Source organism: Somniosus microcephalus, chromosome 4, assembly GCF_052327205.1.
Source record: "Somniosus microcephalus isolate GS21.2 chromosome 4, FLI_Smic_1.0, whole genome shotgun sequence".
NCBI classification, from domain to species: domain Eukaryota; kingdom Metazoa; phylum Chordata; class Chondrichthyes; order Squaliformes; family Somniosidae; genus Somniosus; species Somniosus microcephalus.
Genome location: NC_140990.1, coordinates 289,956,187 through 289,977,479, shown reverse-complemented (window position 1 = coordinate 289,977,479; position 21,293 = coordinate 289,956,187). Strand labels below are relative to the sequence as shown.

Below are 21,293 nucleotides of genomic sequence, written 5' to 3'. Positions count from 1 at the left end.
AGAAGTGTCAGAGCAGAAGAACAATTGGTCATAGAATGGTAGAAGTAAAAATTACTCTTCTCCGCTCCATGTAGAATTTTCTCCGAACATTAATATTGTTTTCAATTATATGCTGTTGTGCCTGCATCCTCATGTATAGATATATTGTACTGAAATTCCAGAAAAACTGGAGAATGTTATTGTAACATTTTAAGATTAATGCAATGCAAAGTAACATAATTATGAACCAAGTAACCTGGAATTAATTTTTTTCTCTTTAAAAAATATATTTGCAGCTTACAAGCTGGACGATGTTAATCTGAAAGGTTACACAGCTGGGTCCCTCATGGACAGCTTTGAATGGGTCGATGGATACCGCTTACAATTTGGGCTGCATCATGTAAACTTTAAAGACCCTAACAGACAAAGAACTCCCAAGCGGTCAGCACATTATTATGCAGAAATAATTCACGACAATGGCTTCCCACCACAGAAAGAAGATGAATTCCTTTATGGAGAATTTCCGAAGAACTTTGCATGGAGTGCAGCCAGCGCTGCCTATCAGGTTAGCCTTTAAGCCTGATGCATATTTAGATAGATTTTGGTAGTAGTGAATACAGCCCTATAACACATAGGCCGCAATCTTTCCCTTTCTGTGGGGTTGGGTGTGGGTTGCTATCCCGGACGTTCTTTTAGCATGCTTTGCCGTCTGTTTTAAACTAAACTACTCCAATTGAATTAGTCACGTGACTTTCCCAGCCAATTAAGTGGAGCTGGTCTGATGACTTGACTTCATCTCACCTATTTAAAGGAGCATTGCACAGATGACGGTTGAAGGTTGGTGGGGGAAGAGAGTGGTTGGTGTCAGAGGAAGTGGTCTGATTCTCAAGGTTTAAACATTTGTAAAGAAAAATGCAGGCTCAGCGACAAAAGGCTGCGCCAAAGTTCACTGATGCCTCCCTGGAAACCCTGCTCCAGGGAGTGAGAGCCTGCAGGGAGGTCCTCTTCCCTGCTGACAGGAGGAAGAGGCCAGCCGCAGAGACATGGCTGGAGATCGCCGACAAAGTGAGCTGCAGGAGTGTTGTCGCCAGGTCCTGGATTCAATGCAGGAAGAGAATTAATGACCTCCGGAGGTCAGGAAAGGTGAGTACAATGCCACATTCAACTACATCCTGATGTGCATGTCACCTCTACCCCATCATTCTGCCTTCCGAAGCCTACTCCTGCACATCATTCCTCACACCAACCTACCTTGCAGGTGCACCCATCCCTCACTGTCTATGCACCTACTCACATCCCCATCTGACTATCCACCGCTGACACTCACCCTCATCCTAATGCAATCATAGAAAGTAATGCCAAGAAGGAGGCCATTTGGCAATGTCATGCCACTCCCTCATAGTCACCCTATACAAATGTAGCCCAGCCATTCCTTACACTCATTCCATCACTCTCACTCAAAGTTGTCTTGTTTCCCTCCTTGCAGGAGAAGAGAGTGCAGAACACCAGGAAGAGGCAGAGAACTAGAGGTGGCTCCCCAATTACCACTCCATTGATGGCAGCAGAGGAGGCTGCACTGGAAATAAGTGGAGTTGCGGAGCTGCTGGTGGTGGGAGATGGAGAGAGGGGGACCTCCCAGCAACCTGGTGACAGAATTAAATATCATACAACCACATGGCATACAGCAGTCACTCATGGTGACTTGATGTCAGCAGCCAGTGAAATATGATCATGTGCATAATGGTGACTATTCTTATCATAACAGTTCTAATTCATGTCTTTACTTTCCCACAGGCCCATCAAGTGCCCCCCCCCCACCCCCCACTGTCCAGCCAGAGGAGGAAGACGAATCCTCAGAGGAAGCTGTAGTCTCTGAGGGTGCATCATCACCAGACCCAAGCACACCCAGCACCAGCGCAGATACGCACACATCTGTGGGTCCTGTGAGTTATAGAGTAGTGTTGTCACCTGGTGTCTTACACATCACAAGTGAGCAAGAGCAGATGGTGGAGACTGGGATGGCAGTGGAGAGTCCTCGCTGGAGGGTGCAGGACGCTCCAAGCTCTGCTCAGCTGGATGCAGATGCTGAACCTCGGGGCTGTCGACAAAGAGGATGATCTTGGAGGAGCAGTAACAATTGCATGATTCTCTGGCAGCTTTTCCAGCTGCGATGTGTGCAAATGTAGGGAGAATGGAGGAGTCCATCACCAACATGAGCAACACCATGTTGCAGGTGATAGTGACGATGTGCTCTTCCATGGAAAGGATGACCACCTACGTGGAGCATCAAATGCGCCAGTCAAATGAGATCATGCTTGCTGTGGACAACAGCTTTCAGACTCTTATTGCAGTCATATCTAGGAGGGATAGAAACCTAGACTTCGGCGTTCATGGCCCCACTGATGTGCGGCAAGGTGCTTTCCAGCTCCTTGCTAGCAGGGAACTGCGGGTGGCCCGTGAGAGGGATGATAGTGAGAGGGGACATGGAAGTGGGGGCTCTGCTCAAAGCGCTCACACTTCTCCCCCGTTGCCTCCCCGTCAGTCAGAGACCCACATGCTGCCTCGGATCCCGATGGCCGAGTCTGCCCCTGCACAGGTGCAGGAGGAGCAGTCTTTAGTGGGGCCCTCAGAGGCTCGAAAACCCAGAGGACATCCGCCAAAAGTGTCTAAGCAGTCAGAGCAGGGAAGTGAGCAGCCTGCCTCTACCTCTGCTGAAGCCACATGGGGTACATGTCGTAGAAGTATTTGGAAAAGGAAAATGCCACAATTGTAGATGCAGAAGGGTATGCACATGGGTGTGTTTCAAAATGTTAAGACGGTTAAGTTTCAGTTGTATTTATGAGCCACATAAATTCATTTATTTGTACCACTTTCCTGTCTTCTCCATTTTTGCCTGCTACTTTGGAAGTGGCCTTGTCACTTGGAGTGAATGGTAAGACATTACTTAACCTCGAGCAATGGGGGTGTGTGTGACAGGAATGGTTTGGTCATTTTCGGACTGCTTTGCGGTTTTGGTGGGGGGGAGGATTTGGATGAGCATCTTAGAGCCATATGGGTGCACTGGTGCAACTTAATTAAATCGTGCCATTATAAGTCCATCCTGGCCTCCCACACAGCAATGTGCGCCTCAGGTTCCTCCTCCTCCTCGTGTTCCACCTGCTCCTCCGAAGAGGCTGTGCGCTCTGCGCCTTGCTCCTCCTGCAGCTCCAATCCTCGCTGCTGCACTATTGTTGTGCAGCGCGCAGCAAACGACGATGATTCTGGAGACTCTGGCTGGTGCATACTGAAGGGCTCCTCCAGATCTGTCCCGGCATCTGAAGCACATTTTCAGCATCCCGATTGCTTGCTCTATTACACATCTGTTCGCGATGTGGCTTTGATTATAGCGCTCCTCAGCCTCAGTACTTGGCCTCCTCAAGGGTGTCATCAGCCACGTCTTCAGTGGGTAGCCCTTGTCTCCAAGCAGCCAGCCAGTAAGTCTAGTCGGAGGTGCGAAGAGCTGAGGGACGCTGGATTGGCCCAGGACAAAAGGGTCATGACAGCTCCCTGGGAATCTGGCACACACATGCATGATGATCTTTTTGTGGTTGTGTCACCATCCTCCGCCTGCTTCACGACGACATGCAAGCCGTGATGCTGAACAACGGATCCACCACAGACCCAATTCACATATGGACCAGGATCAAGCAAGGCTGTGTCATCGCACCAACGCTCTTCTCTTCTCGATCTTCCTTGCTGCAATGCTCCATCTCACCCTCAGTAAGCTCCCCGCTGGAGTGGAGCTAATCTACAGAACAAACGGGAAACTGTTCAACTTCCGTCATCTCCAGTCCAGATCCAAGGTCGTCCCATCCCCTGTCATCGAATTGCAGTATGCAGATGACGCTTGCATTTGCGCACACTCGGAGGTCGAACTCCAAACCATCGTCAACACCTTCACCAAAGCGTGCGAGAGCATGGGCCTTACACTAAACATCCGTAAGACAAAGGCCCTCTACCAACCTTCCCCCACCACACAGTACTGCCCCCAATTATCAAAATCCACGACGAGGCCTTGGACAACGTAGACCACTTTCCATGCCTCGGGAGCCTACTGTCAACAAGGGCAGATGTCGATGACAAAGTCCAACACCGCCTTCAGTGTGCCAGTGCAGCCTTCGGTCGCCTGGGGAAGAGAGTGTTTGAAGACCAGGACCTCAAACCCGGCACCAAGCTCATGGACTATAGAGCAGTAGTGATTCCTGCCCTCCTGTATGCTTCAGAGACATCGACCATGTACAGCAGGCACCGCCGCAAGATCCTGCAAATCTATTGGTAGGATAGGCGCACCAACGACAGTGTTCTCGCTCAGGCCAACATCCCCAGCATCGAAGCTTTGACCACGCTCGATCATCTCCGATGGACGGGCCACATCATCTGCATGCCCAAAACAAGCGCTCTACTCGGAGCTCCGACACGGCAGGAGAGCCCCAGGTGGGCAGAGGAAATGCTTCAAGGATACCCTCAAAGCCTCCTTGAAAAAGTGCAACATCCCCTCCGACAATTCCTGGCCCAAGACCGCACAAAGTGGAGGAGAAGCATCTGGGAAGGCGCCGAACACCTCGAGTCTCTTTGCCGGGAGCAAGCGGAAGCCAAGCGCAAACAGCAGAAGGAGCGCACGTCAACCCAAGCACCCCACCCACCCGCCCCTTCAACCACCGTCTGCCCCACCTGTGACAGAGACTGTAGGTCCTGCATTGGACTCATCGGTCACCTGAAAACTCATTTTTAGTGTGGAAGGAAGTCATCCTCAGTTCCGACGGACTGAAGAAGAAGAAGAAAAAGAAGAAGGTTGCAGACGAGCTGCACATTGAGGGAGTGGAAGCCCCTGCTGTTCACGAATGCCCTGCACCTGTGGGAAACCAGCCAGAGCTGCAAAGCTGAGCGCCCGCTCAGTAACACTGGCTTCATCAGTGGCAAAGTGTACATAAGTGCCTGATTTGTGGAACATGGCATCAGTCACCTGAGTGATACATCGATGTGCGGCCGACTGCGAGATCCTGCAAATGTTTGCTGGAGATCCCTGGAAGGAGCCTGAGGTGAAGAAGTTAAGGGTGGTGGTCACTTTGACAGCCAGTGATAAGGCGTGCCCACCAGATTCACTTGGCAGCAGGTCTTCTTCCAGCAAACTACAAATGTCTGCGATAGCCTGAGCCTCCTGAGGCACTGCTCTTCAGTCATGTCCAGGAAACTCATTCTCTGCCTATGTACCCTGTGTTGGGGGTATCGCCTCCTGCAAGGTGCACCCCTGTGATTATCCCATCTCTCCTGTGAAGCAGCAGGTCATTGAGGAGAAGGCTGCTGCTGCTGTTGGTGTTGTTGTTGCTGCTGGGGCTCATCTTGGTCTGAATCTGAGGTCCAAGGTGAAACAGCATAAGCAGCACCCATGCTGATCTGATAGATGCCAGGTAAAGTGGAGATCAGAGGCACAATCCTCCAATGTAGTGAAAGTGACTTACAATGTAGCGAGAGTGGCTTCCGAGGTTGCAGAAATCACCTGCAAACTCCCGAAAGCAAATTCTCTGCAACAATGATGTCAGCAAGAGCCTTTCCCTTCGGCAAGGAAGCAGGTGTGTGTATTTATGTGATTATTTCAACTGTCAATTGCTCAACTCACACAATGGCCGCTCAACTCTCACCTTGCTTTGACAGGCGAGTTTCAGGAAGCCCGTGAATCCTGTGCACACCCAGCAAAAGCTGCAACATCACGTTAAAAAGCCTATTAATAGTCTGTTAACAAGCTCTTAAATACTTAAATGAAGTTGCCACCTCTCCCGAGCGGGTCTCTGGCGCGCTGAGAAACGTGGCGGAGTTAAAGGCTGAAGTCGGCGGGATAAAGGCAGCTTCCCAACGCACTGTCAATTTCAATGCTTTTAACTGCCCACCCGCTCGCAAACCCGCACTCATTTCAAAGGGAAAATTCCAGCCATAATTAATGTTTTCCCATGATTGTAGTAATAACACACAAAAATAATAAACTTTCATGCCCAAATTATTGCCTCCCATGGTTTTTAATCAGATAAATGCCACAATTTCTATACAACTATGCTGTGCAATTAAGAATCTAAACAGTAAGAATTGTAAAGCTACTAACAGAAGAAAATTTTTGAAAAAACAAATATGTTTTAAATTATTCTAATTGCTATGATGCACTCTGTCTCCCAAAATGCCACACCATTGTTATTGTCTGTCAGTACAATCCAGTTTGTACTCACCTGTTACTGCAACAGTTGAGATGTTTCCTTTAGAAAATTGTGATCTAAAGGCCCAGAAATTGGCCTCCTTAGCGCCTCCTGTTATAGCCTCCGGGTAGCGATAACGGGGCGCTAAGCACTTACCGACCAGGCATGGCGAGAAGATCGACCCCGCTATATTTGGCGGAAGGTTTGCGGCGGCGGCATGATGTTGCAGCCCGATCTTCGCCTGGAGATCGTGATGTCACCCCCTGCAGCATCGTCGGGTGAAAACACCGGCAGCTGCAGGAGGCGTTCATCGGGAGGCTGGGCACTTCGGAGGCGATACTTAAAGGCGAGGTGGCCAAGGTAAGTAAAAAAACTTGTGAAATGCTCTTTCTGTTTTTTTTCTCCGCCAGCGCTCGATCAGCCTGGCATTCTACTGCAGTGCATTGGGCTGATTGGGCCGGATCGCAACTGCCATCGGGGACCAGGTAAGTTTTCCCTCTTGCAGAGCCGGCAGCGATGGCCCTTCCTTTTTAAGGGAGGGAAGGAGCCTTCCAATGCGGCAGTGTGCAGCGCTGCACGGCCCAGTGTGCAGCGCTGCTCACCTACTGCACTTGATTTAGCGCTCCACTTCCTTCCTGAAGCGCAAACCCCGAATTTTTTTAAAGTAGAAAAACAGCAGCGCCTGGCGCTAATTTTTTCAACTTTTAAAAGTTAGCGCCCCAAATGGGGCGATGCCGAATTTCTCCCCCAAAGTCTTTCTTGCACCAGCTATGCTTGTCAGTAACTTCATTGGTTCTTTACCACAGTGATGTATAAGTCATTTCAATATCATGGACAGCACAGATAGTTTTTCTAAAAGGAAGCTATCTGGGATAGTTTAATAACACTGAAGGTAAAGTTGCTATGACAGTCGTTACCCCACTCTACCCTAACCTGCACTACAACCCCTGCTCAAATGGGCTGCAAGCTGAGGTGTTGCACTGCAGCACAATCTGTCATCTTGGGGAGGAAGTACTGGCACAATACATCTTAGGAAATATCTCTTCTGTTTTCAGAGTCCAGATTCAACTTAATAAAGTGTCTTTATTTTTTTTTTAAAGAAAATCCATTCTGAGGCCTAGAAATTGAGTGGGCTTAGCGCCCATTTTGCGGCGCTAGAGGGCATTGCACTGGACTTACAGCCGGTTTTGAAATTGACTAGGGCCCAACATCGGCGTTACACCGGTAGCGCTGCGCCGGCACCGATGACGTCATCGGTGTGCGCAGCGTCCCGGTTGCCGTGGTGACGGGCCCCAGCGCCGAAATTCAGTTGCGGCCGCCTCGCCCGTGGCAGCCGCAACTAAGACTCTGGCAACAGAGTCTTGCACGACTTTGCGCCGGCGCATAAAGGTGGAGCGGCGGCCGGCCGCTTTCCCGCCGGCCGCCTGCCCGCACCTCCCTTCCCGGACTCCCCCACCCCCCCCCCCCGCGGAACAGATGCTTCTCGGCTGCGAGTCCGGCACTTCCCCGAGGTGCCGGGCTCATTTTTGTGAAGATTTTACCGGCCAGCGGGCGGGTGCAGGCAGCTCCTCCTTAACTGAAGGAGGAGGCCTGCACTTCCCGAGCCTGCCGCACCGCATCCGTCGCCGCAGCGCCGGAATAGCGCCGCAATGCGGCGCGTAGCGCCAGTTTTCAGGCGCAAACAGCCTTCAGTAGCGCCGGCAGCCGTTTGGGCGCGGCGCTACTGAATTTTTGGCGCGCACAGCGCGACTTAGCACCGGCGCTAAATTTCCGGCGTTAAGCCCCGGCGCAGCGCAACCTCAATTTCTAGGCCTGAGAGTTTATCTTCATTAATGGTTGAATGCACTTTCAAAGATATACTAGTTCAGGACTTGATACTGTTAACATTTTCAGGGCCAAGACAAACCATGCTAGGGTAGATTTTCAATTCCTGGTGAAATACAAATCGGAATGGCTATGCTAGCGCAAAGCTAGCCAAAAGTGCAATAAGCTGAGATTGCATGTAATTAAAAGTATGTGTGACCACATAAGGTGGCAAAAGTTTGTAGGGCCTATGGAAAGGCCCAAAAGGCATTGCCAACTATCAGCATCTTTATCATAAGAAGAACATAAGAACATAAGAAATAGGAGCAGGAGTAGGCCATTTGGCCCCTCGAGCCTGCTCCTCCATTCAATAAGATCATGGCTGATCTGATCTTGGCCTCAACTCCACTTTCCTGCCCGCTCCCCATAACCCTTGACTCCCTTATCGTTCAAAAATCTGTCTATCTCCACCTTGAATATATTCAATGACCCAGCCTCCACAGTTCTCTGGGGCAGAGAATTCCACAGATTCACGACCCTCTGAGAGAAGAAATTCCTCCTCATTTCCGTTTTAAATGGGCAACCCTTTATTCTGAAACTATGCCCCCTAGTTCTAGATTCCCCCACGAGGGGAAACATCCTCTCTGCATCTACCTTGTCGAGCCCCCTCAGCATCTTATATGTTTCAATAAGAGCACCTCTCATTCTTCTAAACTCCAATGAGTATAGGCCCAATCTGCTCAACCTTTCTTCATAAGACCAACCCCTTCATCTCAGGAATCAACTTAGTGAACCTTTTCTGAACTGCCTCCAATGCAAATATATCCCTCCTTAAATAAGGAGACCAAAACTGTACGCAGTACTCCAGGTGTGTTCTCACCAGCGCCCTGTACAGTTGTAGCAAGACTTCCCTACTTTTATACTCCATCCCCCTTGCAATAAAGACCAACGTTCCATTAGCTTTCCTTGCTAAAAGTTGCTGTACCTGCATGCTAACTTTTTGTGTTTCATGTACAAGGACCCCAGATCCCTCTGTACTGCAGCATTTTGTAATCCTGGCTGAAGAAGAGGGGGAAAAAAAATCAGGCAAAAATAAAGTGAAAGGAAACCCAAAGTGGAGGCACAAAATGGAGTCTGCAGGAAGCCAGTACTTGACCCACTGTTTTATAGTTGGTGAAGTAGATGTTATGATACATAAGGCAACTGTGAGGAGGATTGTTCTGCTTGGCACTCAATGGTATCATCATAGGACAGCCTGATATAAAGTTGCAAGATAAAATGTAAGAGCTAAAGTGCCCTTCACAGCCACTGACCGTGCCTGTGACGTAGTTTGGATGTAAGATTGGAGCATGTGGCACAGTCCTGCCACTGTCTTCCTCGGGCAACTTCAGGTAAATTTACCTCTGCCTGAGTGTGTGGGTTGATAGCTGGTGGGCACAGGCACCCTGTGGTGCAACCTCACCTGCCTGGCGTCTTTCTGTTCCTTCTCCACTTTTCCTACAGGAAGAGTGGATTCCCACAGGATTTATTTTTTATTGTGCAGAAACACTTACAACCATCCTTTAAAACAAGTAGTCTTCCCTGTCTCTTTAATTCAATGCCTCCGCATCCAGCAGTTGCCTGGCAATCCTGGGTACATGGTGTTTTTATGAATGAATGCAGATCCAGCATAAGAAATAGGAAATAATGGGGACAGCTGTGATGCCTTCCCACCTCATTCTGGTAAGAGCTTCTTGCATCAATTAGAACACCCACCAGAAACGCATATTATGGGCAGAGATTTATCATATTTAATTGCTGCTCAAACTTATGCCCAGAGTTGCCACTGAGTTGCTTAGTAAAGCAATGTTGCAGTATTTAATTTCTACCACTAGATACTGCTAATGCACTATGTGACCATACTCATAATAGAAATCAAGGGGGAGGAATTCATTATAGCCCAGGAATGGGCGCTAACTTTAGAAAAGTTTGAGAATTAGCGCCTGGCGCTAATGATTCAGATTGCATGTAAAGTTTAGTCTCATTGCACAAAGAAAGGATTGGAGCACTAAATCAAGTGCTAATGGCCTAGCTCAGTGGTGTTAAACTCAAAGCACTAACCAATATCAGGTGCAGTCTAATCACAAGTCATCATTGCCACAGGTTCTTTCCAGTTCTTAAAGGGGAGGTTCATTGATGCTGCAGAACCTCATTCTCAGCATTGCTGGCGGTGCAGCTGCCTCAGCAAGCAGAAGCAGGACAAAGAGAAGGAGCCGGATGACTCAAGAAGCTGCACTGATGGTACATCCACGCCCTGGGGAGAGAGCCCGCAGATTCAGCGATGAGGCATTGGAGGCGTTGGTGTTCACTGTGGAGAGACGGAGGGCGGTGCTATACCCAACAAGTGGCAGGAGGCCCTCGCCGCAAGTCTGCCGCACCATGTGGAGGGAGGTAGTCCAGCATGTCTCGGGCAGCACTGTGGTCCCCAGGACCCACACACAGTGCAGGAAGAAATTTAACGACCACACTCGGGTGGTGAGGGTGAGTCAATCCTTCAATAAATGCTACATACCACCATCTGTAACACAATCTTCACACACTGCCCAAAGCACCACACCCCCAGCACTCACCCACCAACAATCTCTACCTACCAACACTCACACCCACATCTCACACCTTGCACACAATTACAGCTATTCAACTAGGGCAGGCACATCACCCAAACACATTGCTCCACACTCACTCACACAATTTCCTTTCTCTCACAGGCCAAGGTGGCGCACAACAAGAGGGAGCAGGAGCGCACAGGCGAGGGACAAGCCGACACCCAACCACTGCCTGAGCTGGATGTTAAGTCTGTGTGTTCCAGTTATGGTTAATATGAATCACTGCACACAGACCACAAGAATAACTTTAACAGGTCTTTACTAGTCGAAGGTCAGGGCTGAACTAAAAGATACAAGACGCTATACAGGCTTATATACCCGAGTGGTCACTACCGGTATTACAGTACACAGGGGCTCTTAAAGGTACATACACTACACTGGAGACTTGAGTGCTGCAGATTTTTGGGTGCCAGGTGGTGGGCGCCGTGGCCACCGGCGACATTGACCCCCTTGGAGACAACAACGGTATGTTCATCCCTACTCCTTCTCACATCCCACTGCCCCCTCATCCCACAAGCGTTGCGCACTTTCCAGCTAGTCATGCTCTCTCCATGCATTTCTCCCTTCCTGCCCCCCTTCCCTCACCTTAACCTGAATCTTGTGCCTTTATGCTTTCAGATAATCAGCAAGCACCTGAGCAGCCTGTCCCTGAGGGCACCATAGAGAGCAAGGCCGGAGAAGAGGAGGAGGAAGAACACACCACGTCACTACATGCCTCACCCGCAGGCACCAGCTCAAATACTGGCACTACACGTTCTTTAGAGGCTAGTATAGTAGTGGGATCTGCACAGGGTGATGCATCAAGAACGAGCAGGATGCAGGAAGGCCAGGGGAAAAGGGTAGCTCGGGGGCCAGCTCCCCAGAGGGCGAGTTCGCGCACGAGTTCTGCTGCACAGGACTCAGATGAGAACCTCGATGGAGAGTCTTTTGAAGAAGGGTGATGGACATGTACACGGAGATGTTGGTGCAGTGGCAAGGGTGCCCGAAAGCCTGTCAGCAATGATAAGGAGCGTGGTGGAGTCCACCTCCAACATTGCACAAAGCTCTGCGCACACCATGGAGCCCATCATTTCCAGTCTGCAAAGGATGGTAGACTCCCAGTGAGACCGTGGCGACCCAGACCTGATGCCGCGTGTGATGGGTGATCTGGCAGCTTCCATTGCAGCACAGGTGGAAGCGACACAACGTCTTAGTGCTGTAATGCAGTCAATGATTGGTGGCATCCAATCTCAGACTGCTCTCATGCAGTCTCAGCTTGATGCCACGCAAGCTCTGACTGCTGCCATCGTGGCTGAGTCTACCACCGTCAACCGGGGCTTTCACGGTGTCACAGCAGGCCAGCAATCTGTGCTCCAACAAATTGCTGGGGATGCTGAGGTGCTGCCCCGGGGGAGTAGCAGTGGGTCAGTGGAGCAGGAGCCTATTGTCCTCTCTCAGGATAACAGCATTCTTGCTCCCACCACTACCGCGCCACCATTGCACTTGTCGCTGCCTGTCATCCAGCCAGCCCAGACCGCTGCCGCCCATGCTGAGGTGGTTTACAGCCAGGCCTTCTAGGCCCAGAGCTGGTCGAGGGCGCCCTGCAAGGCCATCTGAAGTCTCCCGCATGGACACTCAGCAGCCTTCCACCAGCCCTGCTGCAGCTACTGGGCCAACACTTCGTAGGAGCACTAGAGTAGGCAAAGGCACAGTAACAAGAGGTACTGAGGGATTGTACAAGGGTGGATAGCTAATATTGTTGTTGTAAATATGTGTTCACTGATTATTGATAAATTTATTAATTCAATTTGGATTATTTTGTGACCTCTCTCATTTCAGCTTAGCGCTGTGATATGGCATGTGACAGGGATAGAATGATGGGGATGTGGTGAGCAACGGGGATCTGGGGTTTAATTTATTCGAACCATAGTCTGATGAGCCGGTCACAGACCGACCTTCCAGAAGGCCGATTGAGTGGCTGTCTCCTCCCTCGCTCCTGTTCCTCCTCCTCATCATCATCCTCCTCGTCTTCCTCTTCCTCCTCCTCCTCTCCCTCTTCCTCCTCCTGAGGTGGTCCCGCAGTCCCTGGTGGCAAGGGCTGGGCCCTCATAATGGCCAAGTTGTGCAGGATGCAACAGACCATGTCGAAATGGGACACCCGCTCCGCCGAGTACTGGAGGGGTCCTCCCGAGCGGTCAAGGCAGTGGAACTGTTGCTTGAGCACCCCGACGGTCTGCTCGATGATGTTCCTGGTGGTAGCATGGTTCTCATTATATGAGTGTTGGGGTTACAGAGGGAAGTCATGAGCCAGGTGGACAGCGGATAGCCCTTGTCTCCGAGCAGCCAGCCACGAACTTGATGTGATGACTGGAAGAGTGCTGGCACACCAGTCTGGTGCAAGATGAAGGCATCGTGCCTGCTACCAGGATAGCGAGCATTGACTATGAGGATTTGCTATGTGTGGTCGCACACCAACTGCGTATTAAATGAGTGGTAGCCTTTGCGGTTACGGAAGATCTCAGGATTGTTATGCAATGCCCACAAAGCCACATGGGTGCAGTCAATGGCGCACTGCACCATGGGGAAGTCCGCTATCCTGGCAAAGCCACATGCACTTTCGTCCTGCTTCTCTCTGGTGATGCGGAAGGAAATATAGTCCCTTCTCCTACTGTAGAGAGCCTCTGGGACCTCCTGGATGCAGCGATGGATGGTGAACTGCGAGATGTTCGCTATATCTCCTGTTGCAGACTGGAAAGATCTGCTGGTGAAGAAATTGAGGGCGACGGTGACCTTGACTGCCACTGAGAGAGCCGTGGTCGCCCTGATCTGAGGCTGCAGGTGGTGGCAGAGTTCTGTGACCACCTCCTTGGTGAAGCGGAGCCTTCTAATACACTGCTCCTCGCTTAATTGGAGGTAGGAGAAGTGCTCTTGCAATACCCTTGGAGGGTACGGCCTCCTGTTGAGAGCCCTCATGGCCCTCCTCCTCCCTCTGGCCACATGTTCCACTCTTTCTCGCTGCCTCCGCTCCCTCTGCCGTAGATCCTGGAGGGCGAGGTCGACTGCCAGTACAACCCCCATTAATGTAACCAAGTGTAGCACTTTGATATGTTGTGAGAATAAATGTAACTAATTATTAGCAGCCACAACACTCCGGAGACTAAACAACCTTTAAATGACTGAATTAAACTGTTGCACAATGTCAAACTGACAAGGAAGCAGTGAAACAGCACTAACTTGAGAGCTGTGACTCATTACTCCCGCTCCCTTTAAGTAGCGCCCCTGGAGCCGCCATCTGCCTGCTTGACACCTCCTCTCCCTGTCGCTGTCGGGGCAAGGCGCTAAGGCAGGAGGCGAAAATGAATTTGGCAGATCGGGCGCCCAGTGAGTGTTACACGCTCACTGATGTCATGATCTGCCTGGCGGTGAGGTCCCCAGCGATAACTGGTAGCGGTGGCGCAATGGTGGGGGGGTGGGGTGCGGATTTACCTCGCCTTGGCGCTACTGCATCGGCGCCCCATTAGTGTCCCCGCCAGGCACTAATGGGAGGCGCTAACCAACTGAATTTCCCCCCCCCCCCCCCAGTGTTGACAATGAACGCATCCACACTAAATGTACCTTCCTTGGTGAAGGTCCGTTGATAATATTTGTGATGACATCTACTATTCAGACTGTTTGTGCCCTCATGGCTGATGGATGTTATTTAGTGATATGGAAATACTTTGAGGATGGAGAAGGGGCAGATCTTGTGTCGTGTCAATGAGTATGATTGTAGATTTAGTCTCCCTCATTATTTGTGAAGGACACATAAAGGGCAAATAATGTTAAGATGTTCAGTATTTTATAGAAGGCATAATGCAAAGAAAATATTTAAAGACATAAATCAATTGTATATTTACTGTTATCTAATTAACTACAGATTGAAGGAGCTTGGAGGGCTGATGGGAAAGGACTAAGTATATGGGACACATTTTCTCATACTCCCTTGAAAGTTGGCAATGATGATACTGGAGATATAGCATGTGACAGCTATCACAAGATTGATGAAGATTTGGCTATTCTGAAAAAACTACAAGTCAACCATTATCGCTTTTCCCTATCATGGCCTCGCATTCTCCCAGATGGAACCACGCGACTTGTAAATGAAGTTGGATTAAATTACTATATAAAGTTTATTGATGCTCTTCTTGAAGCTAACATTAAACCCCAAGTAAGTACCACTAATTAACAACATTATATTTGTTGGTAAGTAATGCATAAAGGATCAATCGAGCTAAACATTAAGTGCAGACACTTACACTCAGAGCATTAACAAGTACACATCATTTCTGACACTTTCAATTTGGTATTTTTGTCTTAACATCGCTTGACTTGAAATGTATATTAAAGGTGATCTCTACTCAGTTGGAAAAAGATAAATGTGAGCTTTCTTGAGGGCTCAACTTTTTAAGGCAATCAGTAATTGAACCATTCAGAGCAGGAAGGCACCATGTTCTGAATTAGCTAATCTTAGCTGGAGCAGTGGTGGTTTCAGCACCCCTGGTTTAGGGAGGGGTGAGTCTAACATGGTTCCTGTTCCTGATCAGTACCCCTGCTGGAGTGTGCCAGTGCGGGACAACATGTGAGGACAGCAGCAGGATCAGCTGTCATGAACCCCATGCATGAATAGCCTTCCAACAGTCACCATTTAGGCTCTCACATGAAGAATGGCCATCTGGACAAGGTTCCGGTTTGGGGCAGGGGAGGAGGTTGGTGCCTCTGGAACCAAAGCCCAGCAAAAAGTCAAAACCCTTCAGGAAAGTAGGAGGGGAGGGAAGAAAATTGGCAGAAAAGAGAGGGACATAAAAGCTAATTCTGAGGTAAACACATTTTTGCCACCACGTAAATAGAACAGAATTTAGCCTGTGATTGCTGAAATGGTGTTAAATTTAGCAAGTAACAATGCATCATTGCATTTTTCCCTGTTGTTTGCAGTGGAATGGTATTTAAGTAAAACAATAGGTTATTCATTTCTAATAAATAAAGTAACCCAGTAATGACTAACATGATGATATAGTCATAGAGTCATAACGGCACAGAAGGAGGCCATTCGGCCCATCGAGTCCATGCCGGCTCTCTGTAGAGCAATCTAGTCAGTCCCATTCCCCCGCTCTATCCCCGTGGCCCTGCAAGTTTATTTCCCTCAAGTGCCTATCCAGTCTCCCCTTGAAAACATTGAGGCCTAGAAATTCAGTTAAGGCCCGCCAGCAGGCTAACGCCCCAAAGTTAGCGCTGCGCGCGGAGCCACTTGCGCCCGCCGGAAATTCAGTTTCCGCGCCCCAACTCAAAGGCGGCCGCTATTCAAGGGTTTCGGCGCCCCCGCTTGGGGCGCTGAAACTGAATATCGGCGCGCTAGGTGCCGCAGCGCCACCCGCTGCGGAGCGGCAGGCTGCGGTACTGCAGGCCTCCTCCTTCTCTTAAGGGGGAGGTGCCTGCAACAGCGAGATCGCCGCTGGATTGTGCCGGCAAATGAGCCCGGCACCACGGAGAAATGCCGGGCTCGCGGAAAGCAGCCGGCAATGTCGCGGGGGGGGGGGTGGAGGAGGCCGGGGAAGGAGGTGCGGGCAGGCGGCCGCCGAAAAAGCGGCCGGCCGCACCTCCACCTTAAAGCGCCCCAGTAACGCAGCAGTACGGCCCCGTTTTTCCAGCGCTGTTTGCGGCCGCTGCAGAAGAGGCGGCCGCAACTAAATATGGTGTTTGGGCCGGAAGCGGGGCGGAACCGGGGCACTGCGCACACCGATGACATCATCGGTGTCGGCGCAGCGCTACCGGCTACCGCCGCCATTACCGCAGCGCTGAATATCAGCGCACCCTCTTACACTGGCGCAGAAACCCTATTTGGGCGGTAACTGGGCGCAAAGCCCACTGAATTTCTAGGCCTGAGTGTCTCCGCTTCCATCACTTCTGTTAGCAGCGAGTTCCAGACCCTCACCACTCGCTGCGTAAAAAAGTTTTCCCTCACATATGAGCACATTTTCTAAAGAAAATCTATTTTTAATGAATTTTAAAAGATTGGTTCTTGGTGAATACATCTGTGGACAGGACCTGGTTTCAGCTGCAAGATCATACAATCCTTATGGTTATTAACAATTGCTGATTTTAGCAACTTACTCGATTATAGAGGTGATACTTTATTTGGCATTTGCAGATTTTGAAAATCTGTGACTATCATTTGCTTCTGTATCTTGCTGTCAAAAGATTGGGAACTTATTTTGAGCATTAAAATTGAAGTATAAAAAAATCATTTAAAAAAATGGTCACTTTATGTGGAAAAAGTGAAGGACAATGATGAGCAATCTAGTTTATGCTTCTTATGTGCGGGTTATTTACAGGTTACCCTTTATCACTGGGATCTGCCTCAAGCTCTGCAAGATGTTGGTGGCTGGGAAAATAGTAGCACCATTGACCGATTTGTGGAATATGCTAATTTCTGCTTTCAAAGATTAGGTGACAAGGTGAAGTTCTGGCTAACCTTGAATGAGCCTTACAACACAGCACTGCTTGGCTATGGCTATGGCACAGCTGCACCAGGTATTGTGTATACACAAGTGTCCTTTGTCAGCCACATGTATGTATATCGTGTATGTGAAAACGCTTAGGGGGTTAAACTCTATTTAACACTTTCCAGAGGCTGTAATGTGAACAATAATTTTCTCAAAACATGAAATATTTTTTCTGAATTTTCATTGCATCTCACAGTTTTTCCTCTATGTGACTTCAGTAACCTGTAACGATGCAGACGACGCTTGCGTCTGCGATCACTCGAAGGTCGAACTCCAAACCATCGTCAACACCTTCACCGAAGCGTATGAGAGCATGGGCCTAACACTAAACATCTGTAAGACAAAGGTCCTCTACCAACCTGCCCCTGCCACACAGTACTGCCCCCCGATTATCAAAATCCATGACAAGGCCTTGGACAATGTGGACCACTTTCCATACCTCGGGAGCCTACTGTCAACAAGGGCAGACTTCGACGTCAAAATCCAACACTGCCTTCAGTGTGCCAGTGCAGCCTTCGGTCGCCTAGGGAAGAGAGTGTTTGAAGACCAGGACCTCAAACCCGGCACTAAGCTCATGGTCTACAGAGCAGCAGTGATACCCGCCCTGCTGTATGCCTCAGAAACATGGACCATGTACAGCAGGCACCTCAAAGCACTGGAGAGGTACCACCAATGCTGCCTCCACAAGATCCTGCAAATCCATTGGCAGGATAGGTGCACCAACGTCAGTGTTCTTGCTCAGGCAAACATCCCCAGCTTCTTCTTCTTAGGCAATCCCTCGGAACCGAGGATGACTTGCTTCCACATTAAAAATGAGTCCGCAGGTGACTGATGAGTCCAATGCGGGACCTACAGTCTCTGTCACAGGTGGGGCAGACGGTGGCTGAAGGGGCGGGTGGGTGGGGTGCTTGGGTTGACGTGCGCTGCTTGCGCTTGGCTTCCGCTTGCTCCCGGCGAAGAGACTCGAGGTGTTCGGCGCCTTCCCGGATGCTTCTCCTCCACTTTGTGCGGTCTTGGGCCAGGGATTCCCAGGTGTCAGTGGGGATGTTACACTTTTTCAAGGAGGCTTTGAGGGTGTCCTTGAAGCGTTTCCTCTGCCCACCTGGGGCTCTCTTGCCGTGCCGGAGCTCCGAGTAGAGCGCTTGTTTTGGGAGTCTCGTATCAGGCATGCGGACAATGTGACCCGTCTATCGGAGCTGATTGAGCGTGGTCAGAGCTTCGATGCTGGGGATGTTGGCCTGAGCAAGAACACTGACGTTGGTGCGCCTATCCTGCCAATGGATTTGCAGGATCTTGTGGAGGCAGCGTTGTTGGTACCTCTGCAGTGCTTTGAGGTGCCTGCTGTACATGGTCCATGTCTCTGAGGCATACAGCAGGGCAGGTATCACTGCTGCCCTGCAGACCGTGAGCTTAGTGCCGGGTTTGAGGTCCTAGTCTTCAAACACTCTCTTCCTCAGGTGACCGAAGGCTGCACTGGCACACTGAAGGCGATGTTGGACTTCGTCGTCAACATCTGCCCTTGTTGACAGTAGGCTCCCGAGGTATGGAAAGTGGTCCACGTTGTCCAAGGCCTTGTCGTGGATTTTGATAATCGGGGCAGCACTGTGTGGCGGGGGCAGGTTGGTAGAGGACCTTTGTCTTACGGATGTTTAGTGTAAGGCCCATGCTCTCGTATGCTTCGGTGAAGGTGTTTACGATGGTTTGGAGTTCGACCTCTGAGCGAGCGCAGATGCAAGCATCATCTGCATACTGTAATTCGATGACAGAGGATGGGACGACCTTGGATCTGGACTGGATGTGACGGAGGTTGAACAGTTTCCCGTTTGTTCTGTAAATTAGCTCCACTCCAGTGGGGAGCTTACTGAGGGTGAGATGGAGCATTGCAGCAAGAAAGATTGAGAAGAGCGTTGGTGCGATGACACAGCCTTGCTTGACCCCGGTTCGTACGTGAATTGGGTCTGTGGTGGAACCATTCGTCAGCATCACGGCTTGCATGTCGTCGTGAAGCAGGTGAAGGATGGTGACAAACTTTTGAGGGCAGCCGAATTTGAGGAGGACACTCCATAATCCCTCACGGTTGACAGTGTCGAGGGCCTTTGTGAGATCAAAGAAGGCCATGTACAGTGGTTGGTGCTGTTCCCTGCATTTCTCTTGTAATTGACGTGCGGTGAAGATCATGTCCATTTGTGCCCATTAGTGGCCGGAATCCGCATTGCAACTCTGGGAGGAGCTCTTCGGCCACTGGGAGAAGGCGATTGAGGAGGATTCTTGCGATGACTTTCCCTGTGGCAGATAGCAGGGAAACTCCTCTGTAATTACCGCAATTGGACTTGTCACCTTTCTTGAAGATGGTCACAATTACGGCGTCTCTGAGATCCCCTGACATGCTCTCCTCCTTCCAGATAAGAGAAATGAGTTCATGAATTAGTGCCAGTAGTGCTTCTCCGTCATGCTTTAGTGCCTCGGCGGGGATTCCAACTGCTCCTGAGGCCTTGTTGTTCTTCAGTTGTCGGATGGCCTTTTCAACCTCATGCCGGGCTGGGGTTGTGCTGAGATCGTGGCGGGTAGCATGCTGTGGGATGGAGTTGAGGACACTCGTGTCGAAGACAGAGTCATGGTTAAGGAGATCTTCGAAGTGCTCCTTCCAGCGGGCACTGACTGCTTCCCTGTCCTTGATGAGTACCTCTCTGTTCTTGGCCCGCAGTGGGGAAGGACCTTGGGTGCTTGGGCCGTAGTTGGTCTTGACTGCGCTAAAGAATCCACGCACGTCGTGGTTGTTGGCTAGCTGCTGGATCTCCTGCGCTTTCTCCACCCACCATCTGTTCTTTAGGTCGCGATTTTTTTGTTGGACCTCGGCCTTCAGGCTTCTGTAGAGCTGCTTTCTTGCTCTCGAGTTCTGTTGCTGTTTCCAGATCAGAAATGCCTTGCGCTTGCGGCTTATTAGCTCCTGGATCTCCTGGTCATTCTCGTCAAACCAGTCTTGGTGTTTCCTGGTTGAGTGACCGAGCGTCTCTTCACAGGTGCTGATTATGGAGGCCTTGAGTGCAGACCAGACGCTGTGGGCACTCTGTGTCTCTGTATCACTGGGAGTCGTCAGGTTGTTTGTGAGGCGCAAGCTGAATAGGGCTTTCTTATCGGGGTCTTTGAGTGCTCCAGCATTAATTTTCCTGCGGCATTGTTTCTGTTGCCGCCACTGTTTTGGGGCTACATTGATGGAGATGACAAAGCGGATTAGGCGGTGGTCTGTCCAGCAGTCATCAGCTCCTGTCATGGCGCAGGTGATGCGAACGTCCTTGCGGTCCCTCACTCGGACGATGACGTAGTCCAGCAGATGCCAGTGCTTGGAATGAGGGTGCTGCCATGAAGCCTTGTACTTGTCTCTCTGACGGAACAAGGTGTTGGTTATGACGAGGCCATGTTCTAAGCATTTCGACAGGAGGAGGGTACCATTGGAGTTGGCTTTCCCTACCCCCTCTCTGCCGATCACACCTCCCCAGAGGTCTGTGTCCTTTCCAACCCTGGCGTTGAAGTCGCCAAGGAGGATCAGCTTGTTGCCCGTTGGAACTCGGGACAGGGATTGTTCGAGGCTGGAGTAGAGTTCCTCTTTGGTCTTGTCTGTGGCTTCCAGTGTTGGGAGCCAAAACTGTTCCAGTGCTTCCAGCATCGAAGCTTTGACCACGCTCAATCAGCTCCGATGGACGGGTCACATTGTCCGCATGCCCGATATGAGACTCCCAAAACAAGCGCTCTACTCGGAGCTCCAGCACAGCAAGAGAGCCCCAGGTGGGCAGAGGAAACGCTTCAAGGACACCCTCAAAGCCTCCTTGAAAAAGTGTAACATCCCCATCGACACCTGGGAATACCTGGCCCAAGACCGCACAAAGTGGAGGAGAAGCATCCGGGAAGGCGCCGAACACCTCGAGTCTCTTCGCCGGGAGCAAGCGGAAGCCAAGCGCAGGCAGCGCAAGGAGCGCATGTCAACCCAAGCACCCCACCCACACGCCCCTTCAACCACCGTCTGCCCCACCTGTGACAGAGACTGTAGGTCCCACATTGGACTCATCAGTTACCTGCGAACTCATTTTTAATGTGGAAGCAAGTCATCCTCGGTTCCGAGGGACTACCTA

General features: G+C 50.4%; 1 protein-coding gene across 1 annotated transcript in view; it reads left to right on the top strand.

The window, feature by feature from the left end:
• The window catches only part of LOC147120541 (lactase/phlorizin hydrolase-like), a 164,240-nt gene that overhangs the window by 101,726 nt on the left and 41,221 nt on the right, over positions 1-21,293 (top strand). Inside the window, exons 9-11 of the mRNA XM_085984232.1 lie at positions 276-544; positions 14,544-14,834; positions 16,996-17,194. Coding sequence (XP_085840358.1) covers positions 276-544; positions 14,544-14,834; positions 16,996-17,194 — 759 coding nt within the window. The remainder of the gene's footprint in view (positions 1-275; positions 545-14,543; positions 14,835-16,995; positions 17,195-21,293) is intronic.